The sequence below is a fragment of the Saccopteryx leptura genome, chromosome 3 (genome assembly GCF_036850995.1).
Source record: "Saccopteryx leptura isolate mSacLep1 chromosome 3, mSacLep1_pri_phased_curated, whole genome shotgun sequence".
Lineage (NCBI taxonomy): Eukaryota > Metazoa > Chordata > Mammalia > Chiroptera > Emballonuridae > Saccopteryx > Saccopteryx leptura.
Window position 1 is genome coordinate 95,132,388 of NC_089505.1, and position 18,362 is coordinate 95,150,749.

Consider the following 18,362-nt stretch of genomic DNA (forward strand, 5'->3'; position numbering starts at 1 on the left):
ACTTCCTAGTAACAGCACAGGGAGGTAAACAGGCTTCTCTGGAACCCTCACGGGCCCCAACTGCAGAGCCTCACGCAGGGCCCAGACCTTCCCGCCTCGTCACTGCCTTGGGTTCTAGGGCTTTTGGGGGGTGGGGTGGTCACTTTTAAATGAACACACTCGGAAAAGGACACCAGATCAGGATGAAGTAGGAGCTCATTCGAAAGAGGGTGGAGCCACACAATTATTTGGGCAGGGCTCAAGATCCCAACAGATGGAAGCCATTCCTACACCGTTCCTTCCCTCCACAACCTGGCCACTGATCAACAAAATAAAGCAAAAATTACCGACTTAACTTTTTTTTTAACCAGTGTGTCAGAGCACACCTCACAGCCATTTCCCATTAAATATAATTTTGAACCTGGATGTGAGCAGAGCACACCAAACCTTCAAAGGACTAAAACCTTCAAATAGACTCTGTGAAGGGAGTGAAATGAATCGCCTATTCTAGGACCTGCCACCCCCCCTTACCAAGCGCAGCCCCACCCCTCCTGGACTTGGGATTCAGTGCATCTGATGCCTTGATGGACAGCAGGCACCTTCGGGGTGTGTCCAACACCCCCAGGAGGGGGACAGACGTCCTGCTCACCGAGTCAAAGCCACATACCCACAAGCCAGGCTCCGGATTCTCCAGCCACAGAGGTCCTGCACAGCCTTCGGATACATGGTAGACTCACGGGACGTGTTGGTGGCCCCCCAGAAAAACAGACCACCTGCAGAAAGACAAACACAATCTCATGTGATCAGATATCTCAAGAGCTGAATTCTCATCTTCAGCAACATCAACGCTAAAGGCAACAGCATGGGAACCGCTGTGCAAGATGCTCGGCACCCGTGACAAAGGAGTGTGGTGTTCCAGAGAAACCTGGGAAGAAGCCAATGCCGGTCAAGGTTCCTGGTCCTCGAAGACGCCAGTGGTTGTTGCTCCCCGCAGAACACTCCGCTGCCAGGGAGGGAAACCACAAATACTTCTGGACACCCTCCCCTCCCAAGGCCCAGACGGGACCGCCACTCACCCACTTCACTGACGGCGAATGAGCAGGTGTAGCCGGCATAGATCTGTGACGCCCCACGCCCGGGGAAATCGAACAGCTTCACTAGGCGGGGGACCATCTCGTCCTTCTGCTCGGCGTGGCCCAGCCGACCATAGCCGCCGAAGCCCCAGGAGAAGACGCGTTTCTGGGAGTCGAGGACCAGCTGCAGGAGAAACCAAGGGCGGGGCCGGCCCGCAGACAGGAGGATTAACAGGGGTCCTAGCTTCAGTCCTGGAGAACCCGGTGCAGTGGGCTAATGGCAAAGGAGCAAAACACTGCAGACCCCGTCCCATCACCTGCCTCCCATGGTGGCGGAGGCGACAGAAGCGGCAATGCGAGGACTGTGCCGTTTGTTCTGCCAGAGGCACAATTTTTGGTACTTTATTATTTTAAGTCACAAGTCTTTCCCTTCCCTCATGACAGCAAGGTATGTTTCCAGAGCAGACAACACATCCATCTCCCCACAATACTGAGTGACCTGCAGAGAGAACCCAGAAGGCTGGTCTGCCTCGCTTTTCTATAGCCTCGCCACCCCCCACACAGGGGACCTCCACCTGGTCCCTGGTGCAGTGAGCACACAGACTGACAGCACTTTAACATCTATCTTCTTTCCTACATAGTATCTTTGATGTTTAATGTTTGAATCACGTGAAGTACAACCTATAAGAACAATCTGACATGAGAGGCCTAAACAAGACCTGACTTTACCTGCCCTGACTTAACTGTTTGTAGACGTCAAACAACTGGAATCTCCTAGTCCAGCCACTGAGCACCAGACAGGGCAGAGGACTCCAGGGAAGGAGCTGTGCCCGCGGTCACCCGGCCAGCCGGCTGCCACCAGGAGACCAGCTGGTCTCTGGACTCCCAGCCTTGCACTCTTTCAACAGACAATAACCATGTGCAACTCACAGACATTCTCAGCACAACAGCTGCAAGGAGGCAGCTAAGATAAAGAGATACTTAGTTATATAAGGGCCCTGACCGCCCAAGCACCATCCTGGCACACCAAAGTCAAGGATTCAGTCCCCAGTCAGGGCACGTATGAGAAGCAATCAATGAGTACACAACTAAATGGAACTAAGTGGAATAAGTTGATGCTTCTCCCACTCCCCCAAATCAATGGGAAAATAAATTTTTTTTTGTGTGTATTTTTCTGAAGCTGGAAACGGGGAGAGACAGTCAGACAGACTCCCGCATGTGCCCGACCAGGATCCACCCAGCACGCCCACCAGGGGGCGACGCTCTGCCCACCAGGGGGTGATGCTCTGCCCCTCCAGGGGGTTGCTCTGTTGCGACCAGAGCCACTCTAGCGCCTGAGGCAGAGGCCAAGGAGCCATCCCCAGCGTCCGGGCCATCTTTGCTCCAATGGAGCCTCGCTGCGGGAGGGGAAGAAAGAGACAGAGAGGAAGGAGAGGGGGAGGGGTGGAGAAGCAGATGGGTGCTTCTCCTGTGTGCCCTAGCCGGGAATCGAACCCAGGACTTCTGCACACCAGGCCGACACTCTACCACTGAGCCAACCGGCCAGGGACAGGGAAAATAAATTTTTAAAAGATATTTACATACATTGTATTTTGTATTGCTGTTTATGTAAAGTAACCTTAAGGAAACCCCACTTTGATAACTAAAAACTATTCAACATCTCTAGTACAAGATGCCCATGATATTCTGTTAGAGTCCCCTGGTTGGCAAACTGCAGCTTGCGAGCCACATGCAGCTCTTTGGCCCCTTGAGTGTGGCTCTTCCACAAAATACCACGTGTGGGCACTACCTCGATAAGGAATGTACCTACCTATATAGTTTAAGTTTAATATGGCTCTGTTGACTAATGAATTTACCAACCACTGTTTAGACAAAAGCAAAAAAAAAAAAAAAAAAAAAAGTAAAAAAGCAAAGCAGAAAAGCACTATGATCCCAACTCAGAATGTCTGTGCACATCTGGAAGACAGCTGCAAGGCCAGGTGCCGGGTCACCAGAGCACTCCCACCCTCTCTGCGGAGGGGACTCTCAGATACAAGGAAAAGTCACTTAGGACTTACTGTGTGGTTGGCACCACAAGCCACATCTCGTACAACCACGTTGGGGACTGGCAGAATCTGCCCGTCTTTCGTCTTCTCGATGAAGATGGCTACTCGCCGGGGCACCAGCTCACAGTCGTACTCTATCCGCTGCGCCCGGGCAATGAACTTCCCATCCGAGTTGTGTCCTGCAGCGACCAGAGCCAGCGGTCAGCAGCAGCCAAGGCACAGGCCCCCCATTCACCATGGTAGCAGGCGAGCACCTGCCCCAGCCAGCCATGGGGTCCCAGCAGGACACCTTTGTCAATCAAGGCAGCATTCTCCAATCTGAGGCACAGCCCAGTTAGTGGCCATGAAATTGATTTTGTGGGTTGAAACCAATTATTCAGTTATTTAAAAAAATAAACACCAAAGGAGAGTGTCTACAGTAAGGCCATTGTTTGTGTATTTGTATTTCTACATGCAGACTGGGCTGCAATGTAGACTGTAGCTCTTACTGGGAGCAGCAGGCTGCAGAGTCGGAAGCTACTAGACCAAAGGAATGGTCTGTGCCCCACCAGGTGGGGGGGGAAGGCTCAAAGAGCCTGTGGATGGGCCAAGAAGGAACCATAAAGTTCAACACACAACCCCAGACTTTCATTTTTAGGCAAGTCTAAAAAAAACTAAATGTATCATTATAGTTGGTAAAATACAGTTAACTGGCACATTCTCATCCTTGCCTTGCCTGACCCAGTAAATGCACTTGGGGAAGGAGGGTGAGTATGTGCGCCCGTGATACACTTCTTCAAGGTCACATTTATGTTCCAGTTCCAAGACTGATCTCTCTGGATTTGGACATTGAGACTGAAAACAGGTTTACAAAGCAAGCAAGTAAAAAATAACTGAGTCTAATACATACACAAGTACCGATGCTATGAATACAAATCAAGCCAATTTCTCAGGGCCTTCGAACGACTATAAACTAAGCAGATGAGGTCCTCTATAAAGTGCTTCAATGCTGGCTGGTACACAGGAACTAAGTTACGTCGGCCATTTTTACCACCAACATCCCTTGATTCTCCCTGAAGGAAAATCAAATTGCCTTGACATGCCGCTTGTCTGCAGATCTGGGGCAGCCGCAGGCAGTAGGAGTCACGCACATTTCCGGAAGTAGACCAGAACGCACCCTGGTGTTTGGCTCGGGGCTGGGGACAGCACCAGGGCCTGTGGCTATGGAAACGTTTTCTCCAACAAGTCTCTGGCAACTCCCTGGCAACTGGGCCCTGAATGTGCATAAGGGGCTGTTCTTTCTTATTCATTTCTGACTTGAGGTATATTTAGTTTCACCAAGTCACTGTTCCCTAATGTCTAAGGCCAGCGAGATGCTCCTCCTCCTATTTATACAGCCTTCCATCTGCCTGCTTTTAATGACGTGGAGCCCCAGCAACCCAGATGCGGGGGCGAAGATCTGGAGTGGCATGCAGCGCGGAGCCAGCAGAGGGCGCCCACGCCTCACCGCCTACTCACAAGGGGCTGGGGTGTGGGAAGGCGCCGGAAGGGGAAAAACACTGGTGTCAGAAAATATGGAGACCTTGTAAAATCGTATGGAAAGACATTTTCCACTTACTGAGAAGTGCTGAGAGCTGTTTTCTGAGTTTTTCTTTCCTAATCAATGAGATATAAGTAAATATGTTTTTGGATAAGTACATTCCGTTGAGGGACAAACACGGGAAGGGATCCCAGTAGTCACTTTTACATGTGGCTTTTTTAACATGTGGTTGGTTCCCTCAGGTGTGTACCAGAAATGATTGCCCAGGCCACCATTTCCAGAACAACCTTAATCTTGTGTAATGTTCTTATTTTCAGTAAAAGCAAATCTCTAAATATAAAATTGAATGAATGTGATTTGACCCCCCCTTTTTTTCTATTTCAAAATCTTCATATAGATAAACATAAAGTCCCAAATCAGAGAAAAGAATCATGTCAGAATGGAGCCGTGACTTTTTCTTTAAGGCAAGGCATTGTAATGCTCCACAACCCTGTGACTTACGACATGCTGTCCCACTCAAGGCTGAGATCCTGTTAATGGACCAAGGCTATTATCTGCGATCAATTAACCACATTTCTAACACATGTGCAGCCCCACGCTGACTTCTGGTTCTAAATATACAGACAGATTACAGAGCTTTTAAAAAAATATACTTCATACCCAGCTGCCCATATTCAGGGCACCCAAAGGAATAGAGGTTTCCTTTGCAATCCATTATCATACTGAATTCAGCCCCACAGGCCATTTTGGTAATTGGCTGACCGTTGTACATTATCTGAAAAGAAAAGACAGCAGACTCTCAGATATTTTTTCTAAAGACTGATTAAAAAGTCTCTACTAAAAAGTCTCTACCTCTCTGGTTGGTGTTGAAACAATTACTAGGCTACAAAAGGAATTTATTGGGCTCAACAATTCTAAGGCAAAAGCTTAGATACACAATCACCCTCCTGACCGTCACCTTCCCACTAGAGTCAGGTTCATGGACAGGTAAAGGGTGTCCCAGGGTCTTTGAAACTCTAATCTTCAAAACAGCCGACACTGTGCCTCGCTCATCCTGGTACCCAGTAATGCTGAATTCAACTGGCCAGCGCGGGCACAAAGGTGAAAGAAAATGGAAACTCACCCACACTTAACCCACAAATCTCACTTTAGTCACTAGGTTCAGCCCCAACTTTTCAAAGAAAAGCTTATATAAGTGTTATTGGCAACCAGTAAAACGAACTATTACACATTCTTCTTTGCCTCTGTAAAGACACCTGACCAACGGTCTTATTTAATTGAAGGTGTGAACAAGAAATAAATTGGTTCAAAATCAGAAGCTAGAAGAAGACAGTGAAGGCCCCGAGTAACTGAACATGGGATTTGGAATAAAGCTAAGGAGTACTTGGAAAACTTGCTGTCTACTACACATGCCTCCGCCTGGAAAAGCCCAGCGAGAAGTGGAGGGCAGATGTCACGGCACTGCCGAAAATCAGCCGCGGATCTGGAGATGGGAGCAGAACTGGGGCCCAGGCCACTAGTCCGGTCCTTACTGGTGTAGAAACCCTCACATCTGGCCACAGAGCAATGGCTAACAGGATGGTTGGAACGATTCAGAGCAGCTAGGCCTGTCTCTTTTCAACATCAAGAAGTGTGGGTGCCTCCCCCATTAGACCACTCCTCAGGCACTTACTAGCATTCTGCGGCATTGTATTAGTTCATGTTTTAGGGATAAATCCCACCCCTCCCACTAACTCCTATCTGTGTTCTAAACACCCGGCAGGTGACTACTGGCAAAGACGAGTCACATCCCTATAACATTCCTTCCTTTCTTTGGGATAGAACAGGCTTAAAACGGGGCCTGTGTAACAAATTACTTCATTCAGAAAAGCCACTCTGCTTTCAGGGAATTTTTCAACTGCGGATATATATTGTACCTGTTTTAAAGACTACAGCATATGATTCCACTCAAAGCACCTAGACCCAGTACAGGGGATCAAAAAATAAATCACACAAAAGGTCACCAGGGCCCCAGGCTCACGCGGTACCTGTGCGGGGCTCGGGACGGCGTCTGTCTGGTTGCCAAGGCCCAGCTGTCCCATCTTGTTCTCTCCAAAGGCAAACACGGAGCCCGTTTCTGGGAGGAAAGAATGGCATCACAAAGGGAAAATCATGCCGAGGTTTATTAACTGGATTTGAAATCAAAGGCTCCCAAATAATAAAAACAGCTCCTTTGCCAGGAAGGATGCAAGTGAGACAGTCTTCATTCCAAAAGGTGGTGGAGGGATGGCTCAGAGCAAACCCTTTAACAGCAGAGACTCCCGGGGTGCTGCTCTGGCCCCGCCTCCTCGCCACCAGCCCTGCCTATGGATGTGGCTCTGGAAGCCTTCCAGAAGCTCCCACCCAGGCTCTCTGGGCATCTTTCTAATGGTGACCAAGAGTCACAGAGGGAACTCTAACCCACCGCCCAAAGAGGACCATGGGGCCTCCCGCCACCGTAGAAGCAGCAAGCCCCATTCCTTACCTGTCAAGGCCAGGGTGTGATTCCGCCCACAGGCTGCTGACACAATCACTTCGTGGCTGAGACCCTCAATGAGTCTGGGGGCTTCCACTCTCTTGGTGTCGCCATGTCCCAGCTGCCCCTTCTCATTGCGACCTGTAGATCAAACGTCAGATGACATGGGATGGAGAGAGCGGCAGAGCAGCTTCCTGGACATACGGGCCCTCTTCAAACGGACACATATGTCTCCCAGGTGCCCCTGCCAACGCCAACAGCCAAGGAGGGGAAAGGAAGCTCCAGCTTCTCGGGCGATGGCGGCCCTCCTAGGCCGGCCCGAGTGGGACTGGCTGGCCAGGGTAAGAAACTCGGGGCTGTCCCCAAAAACGTATCCATCCCAGCCACCAGTGGCCTACGTCAACTTCTCTGGCCCTCTCTCCCGGGGCGGCAGCTGGGACCCACCACGAACACATCCCTTTCTGCTACCACGGAAAACTGGCCCAAGCGCAAGAGCTCCCGGAAACAGCTCACTTCTTACGGCCCCTGCCAGAGAATTCCCTCAATCTCTTCACGACAAGATGTATTTTAAGACAGCAATCATTTCGACACCTGCCTCATAAGAGTTTAATTACCTCAGTGCTCTGGGCATCTACTGCGGCCCATTTGGCTGCTGCCCAATATTTCCGTCCTTTCATCACCCTATAAATGATGCTCACAGGAGCAGCGCTGGCCACTTCCTACAGACCACCCTTCATCGGACCCCTGACTGTGTGCACCCCAGCAACAGACGAAGGCGAGACCCGGTCTGAACACAAGCGCTCCCTCTGGAGCTGCGCTAGCTAGGGGGCCAGGTGGCAGGGAGGCCCGGAGAGGCACCCCTGGCCACCGAGTTTCCACAGTGCACAGGCCGGCGGCGAAGCCCTTCAGCTGCGAAGCAGACATGGCCAAGTCGTGTGGGCCAGGAGGAGGCCGGACGCCCCTAAACCTTCCCTTGTTTTCAACACGGGCTTCTGGAGCTCCGAATCAAAACAGGCCAACAGGTTAGGAGAAAAAACACACTTGCTACTCAACAATTTGCGAGATGTTGGGGAGGTTTTACAGGACCAAAAAGTCAGGGCATCTGGGGGAGGAGGATGGTTCACAGCCTCCCCAACAATGAACTTGACCTTTAGGTCACAGGAAATGAGAGAAGAGCTACAAAGAGGAGCACAAGCGTCCTGGAGAGGGCCTGAGCGGGGAGTGACCGGCCTCTGGTTACCTGAAGAAGACCACGTCTGGAGGTGAACTTTGATTTCACCCTCCAGCAGGAGAGGAAGACAAGCTGCCCAAGTTTACTGGGAAAGGCACTTTCAACACGGAACAAGCGCCAAGTGGGGTTTTTCAGCCAGAGGGGTTGGCAGGTGCAGACCCCTTATGAGTGATGTGCAGTTATAGCTCTAACGCTTCTGGACACTAAGCAAGGTCCCTTACCTTAGACCAGGGGTAGTCAACCTTTATATACCTGCCGCCCACTTTTGTATCTCTGTTAGTAGTAAAATTTTCTAACTGCCCACTGGTTCCACAGTAATGGTGATTTATAAAGTAGGGAAGTAACTTTAGTTTATAAAATTTATAAAGCAGTTACAGCAAGTTAAAGCATATAATAATAATTACTTACCAAGTACTTTATGTCAGATTTTCACTAAGTTTGGCAGAATAAATCTTTATAAAACAACTTACTATAGTTAAATCTATATTTTTATTTATACTTTGGTTGCTCTGCTACCGCCCACCAGGAAAGCTGCTAGGGACCAGGTTGACTACCACTGCCTTAAGAGTGACCAACACTGGACATCACCCCCGCAGCACCACATCTGCTCACGGGATGTGTTTTTGCCCCAGGGCTAGGTTAGGACAGTCTACAGAATCATTCCCTGCCCACAGGGTCAACAGAGGGGCCATTTTTAGAAGTACCATGTAAGTGAAATTCAGTCGAGAGATCAGGAACACGATATTTAAAGTTGGGGACTGACAGCCCGCGGTGGGCGGGTGCCGAGGAGGTGGACACACCTCCACGCCAACCGGGAGAAAACAAAATTCAAGGCAATGTCAGCATGTCACCAAGAGACTACAAAGTATAAATTTGGGCCAGACACACTTGCTAGCTTTTTTTTTTTCTCTCTCCCAACTGAATGACAAAATTAGCAGAGTGCAGGGAGAACAGATGTTAATATATTTGAACTTTGGTAGAGCAGCTCGTGAAATTGCAAAAAATGATTCAAACAAACCAAAATAAAAATGCAGTCATATAGACTAAAAGCTGGCTGAAGGGCCAGAAACAAAGGGTGGGAACAAATGCCAGCACAGCAGGTGGAGTCCAGGAGTGACCGGCAGGGAGTGAGGACACACTGGGCCTCAGTCAGTACCTGGACATGCTCAGGAAGGAGAGGTGGGTCCCAATGCGTGCGAGCCCTCTGCAGGGGACTCTGAAATGGAAGAGCTGCCAGGCAAGGGCAGGGAAACCTCCCAGGTAGCCAGGCCAGGAATTCAGCAGCAGGGAAAGCCAATCAACTCAGAAAAAGAAATGGAAAAAATGGGCAATGAGCAGCAAAGCACGCAGGCTTGTGTGAGCCCCAGAAGCAGGGGGACAGGACTGCAGACACTCAGGGGCTGATGTCACAACGTAGCTGCTATAAAAACAGGTGCCATTTAAAGTGGCAAGAACATAGGTCTTTACATCAATCACTGTGCTGCAGAACAAGAGGGCGGGGACTGTCTGCTGGGGGGCGGGGGGGGGGGGGGGGCAGCAGGCCTGAAATAGGAATTTAGTTCTAGGCACTGCGGTTATCAGAGGACCCAGATTCAATCAGGATGTTCAGGAAAAGGTTGCTTAAAAAGGAGATTCAAAGAATTAGGGGGCTGCAGGAAGATTTTTAAAAAAAGAAAAGTGGAGGAAGGTGACACATATGTAGGGTACAGCAGAGACTGGTGGGAACCAGGAAGAGGAAATGGGGGCTGCAAACACCAGAGCTCCGCCTCGGGGAAGGCACAGGAGGAAGTCGGCCCCGCAGGGGACCGTGCATGAGTCACCCTAGCGCCCGCGCGCTTGTACTTACCCCAGCTCCACAGCTTCCCTTCCGTGGTGATGAGGAGGCTATGGGCAGCACACGACCCCGACACCACTGTCCGCACCCGGACCCCCGACAGGCACCCATATCTGTGGGGCCCCCACAAGTTCTGCCCAAGATTGCGGTAGGCAACTGCAAAGAGAAGAATGCAAATCTGATACCTGCAGGGACAAGCAGTGAAGAATAGTGCCCCCCAAAATGCCACTAGCCGCCCAGGATCCACTCTCTCATGGTCCAGCCTCAGGGGTCCCTGGGGTGCCACCTGGGAAGTTAGTGCCTGTGTGGACCTAGTCAGTGGCCACGTGGACAGTGACACGCCACCTCCACCTGTGGCCTGACGCATGAGACCCCAGAGCCACAACTGCTACTGAGCACGCCCTCCTGCAGCCCGCCCCATGGGGGAGAGGCCAACCCAGGAAGCCCAGTGGACCTGGTGCGCCCCTCCAGCTCTCTGCGAGTTCTCACTTTCCTTCGGCTACACTGCAGCCAGGAGGCTCTGTGGAGTGACTTAGAGCATCACTTCTCCACCTGCCCTCCCAGCAAGTCCATCAGGCCCTTTGTGAGGGGCCCCAGCTGATACTGTGCCCCCAAACCAATCTCCCACCATTCATTTGCTCCTTGCTCCTTCCTCAGGGGTCCTCCTGTGTTGGCCAGGTCATGACCCCTGGCCTTTGCCATGTACTCACTTCCCAGAGAACCCCTCCCCTAACCCCTGCTTATTCTTCAAACCTCAGGTAAAGCATCCCCTCCTCTGGGAAGCCCTCCCTGCCACATCCCCCTTTAACTTGTCAACCCCTGTACAGCAGCTCCTGGGGGATCCTGCTACGGAACTTACCCTACTGAACTCATGGCCTCCCCACTCTGCACTGGCCGCCGGGGCCCCCCACTGCCTGCCACACGTAAGCATTCAAAAGTCATGTTGGCAGGTGCGTGGGAGGAAAGAAATAGCTACCTCCTTCAAAATCCCTACTTCACCTATTAGTGGATGGGGCACAGACAATTTTTTGCTTAATATTTTCAATTGGGACTCTCGAGGACAGAAACCTGAACACATCTCTGGGCCTCTGGTGACCATTATGAAATGCCAGCTACTGACAAATCAGCCATGCCAGGTCGATCTGGACATGGGAACTGATCAAAAGGTTGATGTCCCCATCAATTTCCTGGCTCCATGGAAAAAGTATCTGTAAAATTGTTGTGTCAAGCCCCACCCTGCCTGCACCCCACCAGCAGAGGGTGCCACCCACGTCCTCTCCTGTAGTAACCAGAGGATGATCAGGCAAAGGAGGGCAGGCTGGACTCAGGACTACAGGTCACAATGTCACCCAACAACAGCCCTGAGCTTCACCTGAAGACACCCCCTATGACTAAAAGATATAAAGAAAAATGAACAACTTCCTAGAGAAAGAGCAAACCAAAAATGAGGGCATTCACAGGTTAAATGAAAACTTAAGGCCCCAGCTGCGTAGATCAGGTGGTTGGAAAGTTGTCCTGATACAGCAAGGTTGCACAGTCAGGACACAAATAGGAATCAACCAATGAATGCATACATAAGTAGAACAAGTCGATGCCTCTCTCTCTTCCCCTTCCTCTCTCTTAAATCAATAATTTAAGACAAAACATAAAAACACTCTGCCTGACTAGGCAGTGATGCAATGGATAAAGCATTGACATGGGACGCTAAGGACTCAGGTTCGAAACCCTGAGGGTGGGACCATAGACATGACCCCATGGTCAGTGGCTAGAGCCCAAGGTCGCTGGCTTGAGCAAGGGGTAACTCGGTCTGCTGTAGCCCCAGATCAAGACACATATGAGAAAGTAATCAATGAAAAACTAAGGTGCCGCAACTATGGGTTGATGCTTCATGTCTATCCCTTCCTGTCTGTCTGTCCCTCTCTTACTTAAAAAAATTTAAAATTATATAAAACTTCATTCAGAGGGAGAAAAACCAGAAAAGCAAAATTGGGAACGAGAGATAACAAAAAGGCACCCTTAAATGAGTCCAACGGGGGCAAACTTCTGCGATCTAGAGCGTGGAAGCGGTGTTTAACCCACAAGGCGGCTTCCCTACCTTCTTAGCCTCATCCTACACTTGCAGGAGCCAATCCAGGCTCTGCTCCCACTGGAATGTACTTCCTCTCTCTGGGCTCCAGTGTCTGTAACTGTGAGTGAGCCACTCCTGGGAAGAGAAGCTTTGAGAAAAGGTGCCACACGTGCCCAGGGCTGGCAGACTTAGGTCATCACACACCAGGCCTGGTTTCCTGGAGACACCAATAGCTAGGGGAGCTTGAGCTCTACGTCCGGAAACTTTCCACAGCAGGAGAGCATGGCTCGGACCGTCTTCAAATTCAGCTGGAGTCCAAGCAAGCGCGGAGACGCCTGTGTTTTCATGGACTAAGATGATCATCCCTGTCTTGAGGCACCAGTGAGTATCAGGGTGCAAATATTTGCTCACTGGGCAATGCTGGAAAGTACTTTGGGAATCCTTCCAAATGAAATCAAGAAGCCATAAAAGGTGGCACTGTGCCAGCCTCACTTCTCTGGAATGGGCCAGGATTCTCCTGAGGAAAGACACCAATTTTCTGAAAGCATCTGAGGACTAAAGTTACTTCCTAAGAAGTCTCTGCTCCCCCGCTCCAGACTGTTACTCACTGTCAAACCAGCTCCTGCAACAATGTGGCAGCTTGCAGAAATGTGGACTCTTCTGAAGTAGCTGACAATTTGACTGACATGTGACAAATGTCTAGGACATTTTGACATCCCACAGGACCACCTTTTTCATTTTAATAAAAATAAGCGACATGAGATGGAAGATGGGGAAAAGGTTCACTTGAGATTACAATTTATATTTTTCCTGTTCAATCGTAATGAAACTGTTTTGTTTCGTTTTTTAAAAAAACAGACTTGCACAAGACCAGGGTTCAAATCTAGCTCCACCCCTGGAGTGGCTGTGTGGCCTCAGGAAAGTTACTTGGCCTCTTTAAACATTCTTGTAAATGAATACAATACCTACCTGGCGGACAAATCACATCGAACACCCACTACGTAGGAAGCATGCAAGAAATAGTCACTTCTTATATTTTTAGAACTGCTTCTCATACCTTGCTGTTTAGGCACTTCTTTCCGACCAATCAAGTCCCAGTTGGTTGCCCCAAAAATCAAAAGCTGCCCTTTGCACTTAGACCCTTCAAGTTTCTGCAGAGACAGAGAGAGGGAAAAGAATTAGCTTGCAATGCTGCTTGCTTCTAGCTTTCTAAGTCCATGCAACAGCAGAAAACAAAAATAATACACTACCAACACTTTCACCCAGTGGACTGAGGCCCGTGGTGCTCAGCACCCCGCCAGCCCACTTCTACGTGCCAATCCCAACCCTGCCCTAGTTACGCCCAGGCTCACGATTACCCTTTGATTTCTTTTTATTGCAAACACACACACACACACACACACACACACACACACACACACACACACACGGCCCTAATGACATCCCTCTCATTCACTCTGCAAGAGACCCATGTCACCCAGGGAGTTCTAAATCAGCTGTCCTTGGGCCAAAGTCTCCATTTTCTCGCAAGTATGACGTTCCGCACATGGACTTCAGCCTTAGGAGCCCGCATCATCTCTGCACAGTAATGACGCAGTAATTCTCCACCATTCCTCCCATGGCTGCCCATTGTGCCAGGAGCCTCTCCGCAGGGCAGAGGAAGACATGGGACGGCATTGCAGGACTGGGCAGATTCGACCCTGGTGGCCTTGGATGGGCTCATTCTAACTGCTGGCCTGTGAGCTGGGGCTCAGTGGTGAGTGGAACAAGGGACCACCCAGGGCCGGGCTGCAAGAGGGAAGGCTGTGGTTCCCAGCTGGTAGATTAAGTCCTCATCCTGACAACACAGACAGTTATTAGAGCCACATACTCTCAGGCTGTCAATGGGAGGATGTGCCACCTTCCTAGTCACTTGTCCAGTTCTGGGCAGCACTCATTACATTCTCAGCACTTTGCTTTACTTCTGAACTAACCACTCAGTCCCACTGGGCAAGGGAAGCAGCAACCTCCTCCCCTGCTCTCATCCTGTGCACCCTCCCCCAGGGACAGCAGAAGGAAAAAGAAGAGGTTTCCTTCTCTTGACAGAATTGTTCTTGGAAGGCTGGAAGAAAAGGGCCAAGCAGATTTGGATCCAGTCATTCCAACCTCCCTGCAGTGACCGCCCTGGCAGGACGCTTTGGCACCGTGTGCGTCATTTGTAAGATGAACACATCTTCACAATCGAGTCTATCTTTCTGGGTCACACACCTCTGTGGGACCCAAACCTGATGTCACAGGCATCCCACAGTACAGGTCCCGTCGTGCTCGCCTCTTGGCCACGTTTCCATGGTTGGAAGACGGTCCGTCTACAGGACACCTCTGGCAGTCAGCGCGCGAAGGGGGAACAAACAGCCAGGAATGGAGAATAGCTTGGCTGCATTTAAATAATTTAGACAACGACCTTAATCGGAAGGTAGTCCATCCCTGCAGAACCCAGACTCAGATTACTTGAACGGGAGCCTAGTTTCCCCAGGTTATCTCTCCCCTTCTTTGTTTAACAGGCGGGCCTGGCTGGAACATTCTACAGGTCTGCTGCAGATGAATGGCAGCCAGTGGGTTCTGTCAAGTTTCCCTTGGAAGGAGCAGCCCTGAGTTTCTGCCATGTCCCCAACTTGCCCTCCACTATTTCTAAGACCGGTGTGGAGGGGGCAGCAGACAAAGGACGGAGACGGAACTGAAGCACCATGGGATGAGCTACCCTAGACCAGAGGATGGCAGCGAGAGATTTGGAATGACGGCACTTCAGGCCCAGCGGTCCCTCACCGAGCTTCCCCCCTAGGCAGGCAGAGGGCCCCTGGGTGCCACGTGCAGCACTCCCTGTTAACCACTCGGCACGGAGAGGCAGTCCCCCCAGCAAGAGTCCACCTGCGGGGTCGGACACTGCAAGACCCACAGCTCAGTCACTGTCACAACTCACTGTAAGCTCTGGGCTGGAGCGGGGTCAATGGTCAAGGGCTTGTGGACACTGGCCCTGTCAATCCAGTTAAGAATTTACACAAAAATCCAACCTGTCTGACATAAGGCGTTTCTGAAAAAATTGGTAAACCGAGTCTACCGCAGTGACAGTGGTCTGACTCCTATAAAGGTGTTATCGTATTCAGGTTTGTATGTCATGGGCCTTAGTTCTTCTCCCATCAGATGGAGGGAGTTGGCCCTTTCAGTGCTATTATCTATATTATTAGGTTTATAACCTTCATACCCATCAGGATGGTTAACTCTTTCGCGGACCAGCACATTCTGGCAGACCAGCGGTTGAAAAACACTGAATACCATTGTTTGCTGCAGACTACTTACCTTTATTTCTCTGTAATTTAATTCTCCTCTCTATCTTCTATAAAACCAAAAATGAAAGTAAGGAGTAGAAATCCTAACACCTCTTAAATCACAGCCCAGGTTCTTCTTGGTCAGAGAGCTGCATGGGCCTCAGTGTGGAGACCCCAGATGCCTGGGGACTCCATCCAAGGACTCTCCAAGTAATGGCTGCCAGGGTTGTGAGGCCCTCCCAGGTGGAATCCAGCCGTCACTGATCACCCAAGAGATTCTTTTTTGGATTACCTCCTGGTCTGCAATACTGCCTGTGCCTAAAGGCAAGAGAAGCTGGAAAGTCTCCCAAACGGGACGAATGAATTCCACTTCACCTTGCTGCTTCCGGACAGCCCCGATCGCATAAGCTAGGCAGAGATGAACGGCCCCAGCAGAAAAATGCATTGAGCTTCTTCAATCAACAAAATGGGGTTTCTGGTCCAAAGCAAGTTTTGAATGATTGCCCAAGTGCAAAGAACATGTTTATGAAACTCAGAGTCAACCTTTAACATATATCTATTTAGAAGACTGCTGTTCTCGGTGGAGGGGAAACTTCAGAAAAATGTCAGCAACGACAAATTCCCTAATGGGCTTTCAGCTCAAACAGACTTTCAACTTCGTTTCCAGTTGTATTTATTTGGTCCTTTCGAATGGGAGATTTGTCTCAGGGTCCACAAAACTCCAGCAACCCAATACTGGAAAAACTACAAAGACCTGGACAGCTTACAACGCTCACCTGTTGTCTCGGATTAATAAGCCCAGGCTGCCTGCTTCATCTACAGGGTTATGAAGTTCATAGGGAATTCAGGTTGCATCAACCCAACCATCATTAACATGCTCACCTAGCAAACTACATATAAACAAAAGGATGTTGAAGAGAGCATTTTCTGTGACCGAAATAACTTTTTTTTAAATGCACTTTTTACTTAAAGCAGCTTTGCCCCTCAACCACACAAGGATCATGGGTTCCTCTCTCAGAAGTCCAAAGTCTGCAGCTTTGAGTTAACTGAAGGTAACATTGTTTCAGACAAACTCCAGGTAACTGCTCTCACACAGACCTCCTTCAAACAGCCTGAACAGTGGTGAGGCTTGCAAAATTCTCAGTAAAAGCCTCTTTCTGAAACAAGCTAGGGACTGCTGTTGGCAGACAGGATCCCCAGGGCTGTTTAACAGGCAGAGAAATCTTGCATTTCCTTTGGACCCCAGGAACCTGGGCCCAGGGACACTGGTCAGGAGGCCCACACAGGACCAGGAGTGTAGATACCTGTGGGAGGGCCACGAGGCAGCACAGGCCTGGCCTTGACTCTGGACAAAACTCAATGCATACTAATAAAAACTTAAAAGTTAGGGCATGTACTTTCTATGAGGCATATAAAAGTACTGAAGCAGTGCAAAGGAAACTGCTTAACAGAGTCTGTTTTTTAAGGAAGTAGGGGAAGGGATGTATGCACATGGAAACATAGTATCTTTCTCTCTCTCAGGCACTTAAAAGATGAGATGTAAATGTAAAACCTTACACTGCACCCGACAGCTGTGTCTCCCAGTTAAGACTAATAGGACCATTCCCATCAGACAAGCAGCTGTGCGCATGCTGATAGGGAGCCTGGAGTCCCTCTGCGAATCCCAGCATTGGATAAGAATCTTATTTCCTGACAACAAAACTCGAAGCTCTAAAGGTCAACTGTCAATTCCTGGGAGAGAGAAAACAGCAGAGGCCGAGCCCACCTGCCCATGCGGGTTCCTTCTCTCCTACCAGAGTGGCTGAAGGGCAAATGTCTGGCACCTCACAGAGGGTTAGACTGGTCAAAGGAAAACAGTTCCTGTGTTCAGTTTCTCAAGACTGTGACCATTTCCCTGGCACCAGTCTGGTCCCCACCCTCGATATTTTAGTGACATGGGTTCCCATTGACTTCACTTCTCGCTCTACCATCTCAGGTGGAGACTGAATGGGAGGGCAGTTACCAAGCACTTTCACAGGAACAATTAATGTGCAGGGACATGACGATGACATCAGAACACACCTGGGCCCATGTGGAAACCCAGCCCCATGTGATCCCGGGCTGTTAAAACTCTGTGCCCCAGTTTCCTCATCTACAAAGTGGATGTGGAAATGTGTTATTTTTAACCATTTCAACAATGCCAGCACTCCCCTGGAGGAGAGCACTTCGATGCTCTGGTCCCTTACAAACCCTTTAGGGAGAGCAAAGGACCTCTCTAGGTGTCAGATTCTAGAACCTAAGTGGAAGTTCTTACTCTCTTGGGATTACCTGAGAATTTGGTGAAAGCTTCGACCCTCTTAAACACTCATCCCACACTAAACCTGTAGGTTTTGAGGACCTAGGTTAAGAACACTGTGTCTGCAGGATTTTGCAAGCACAGAAGTTGAGATAGTCGTGATCTTAAGATTTTTAACGTCCAATTCTAACGAGAAAATTCGAGTATGAGATGCTCCTTGCCCGGAAGGGGGGGATTACAGAGTTCTCACCTAGCACCCACCCCTTGGGACCCCAAACGGTGAACAAAGCCCAAACACCTCTCAGCCGGGGGCTTCCCAACCTCCAGTGAGAGGACTCTCCAGAGCATGCGCCCTGGCACCCCGCCCCGGCGCCGGCCGCCTCCGTCTCCCCGGCGGCGCGAGACAGTGCAGGGCCGTAAGAGGCATGCGCGGCAGCCACCAGGCCCCGCCCCCCTGGAGCGCCGGAGCTGAGGCGGCGGGAACCTCAAAGCCGCGGCGCAAACCGCCGCTCCCCGCAGCGCACCGGAGACCCCTTTCCCCG

At 50.2% G+C, this 18,362-nt stretch overlaps 1 protein-coding gene across 2 annotated transcripts in view; it reads right to left on the bottom strand.

The window, feature by feature from the left end:
• RCC2 (regulator of chromosome condensation 2) overlaps positions 1 to 18,362 on the bottom strand; it is a 38,261-nt gene that overhangs the window by 5,292 nt on the left and 14,607 nt on the right. For both annotated transcript variants that reach the window (XM_066375206.1, XM_066375205.1), the window contains 8 exons: positions 13,301 to 13,394; positions 10,188 to 10,331; positions 7,120 to 7,251; positions 6,644 to 6,732; positions 5,277 to 5,391; positions 3,110 to 3,276; positions 1,056 to 1,236; positions 647 to 752 (listed from right to left, as the gene is read on the bottom strand). In XM_066375206.1, coding sequence (XP_066231303.1) covers positions 647 to 752; positions 1,056 to 1,236; positions 3,110 to 3,276; positions 5,277 to 5,391; positions 6,644 to 6,732; positions 7,120 to 7,251; positions 10,188 to 10,331; positions 13,301 to 13,394 — 1,028 coding nt within the window. The remainder of the gene's footprint in view (positions 1 to 646; positions 753 to 1,055; positions 1,237 to 3,109; positions 3,277 to 5,276; positions 5,392 to 6,643; positions 6,733 to 7,119; positions 7,252 to 10,187; positions 10,332 to 13,300; positions 13,395 to 18,362) is intronic.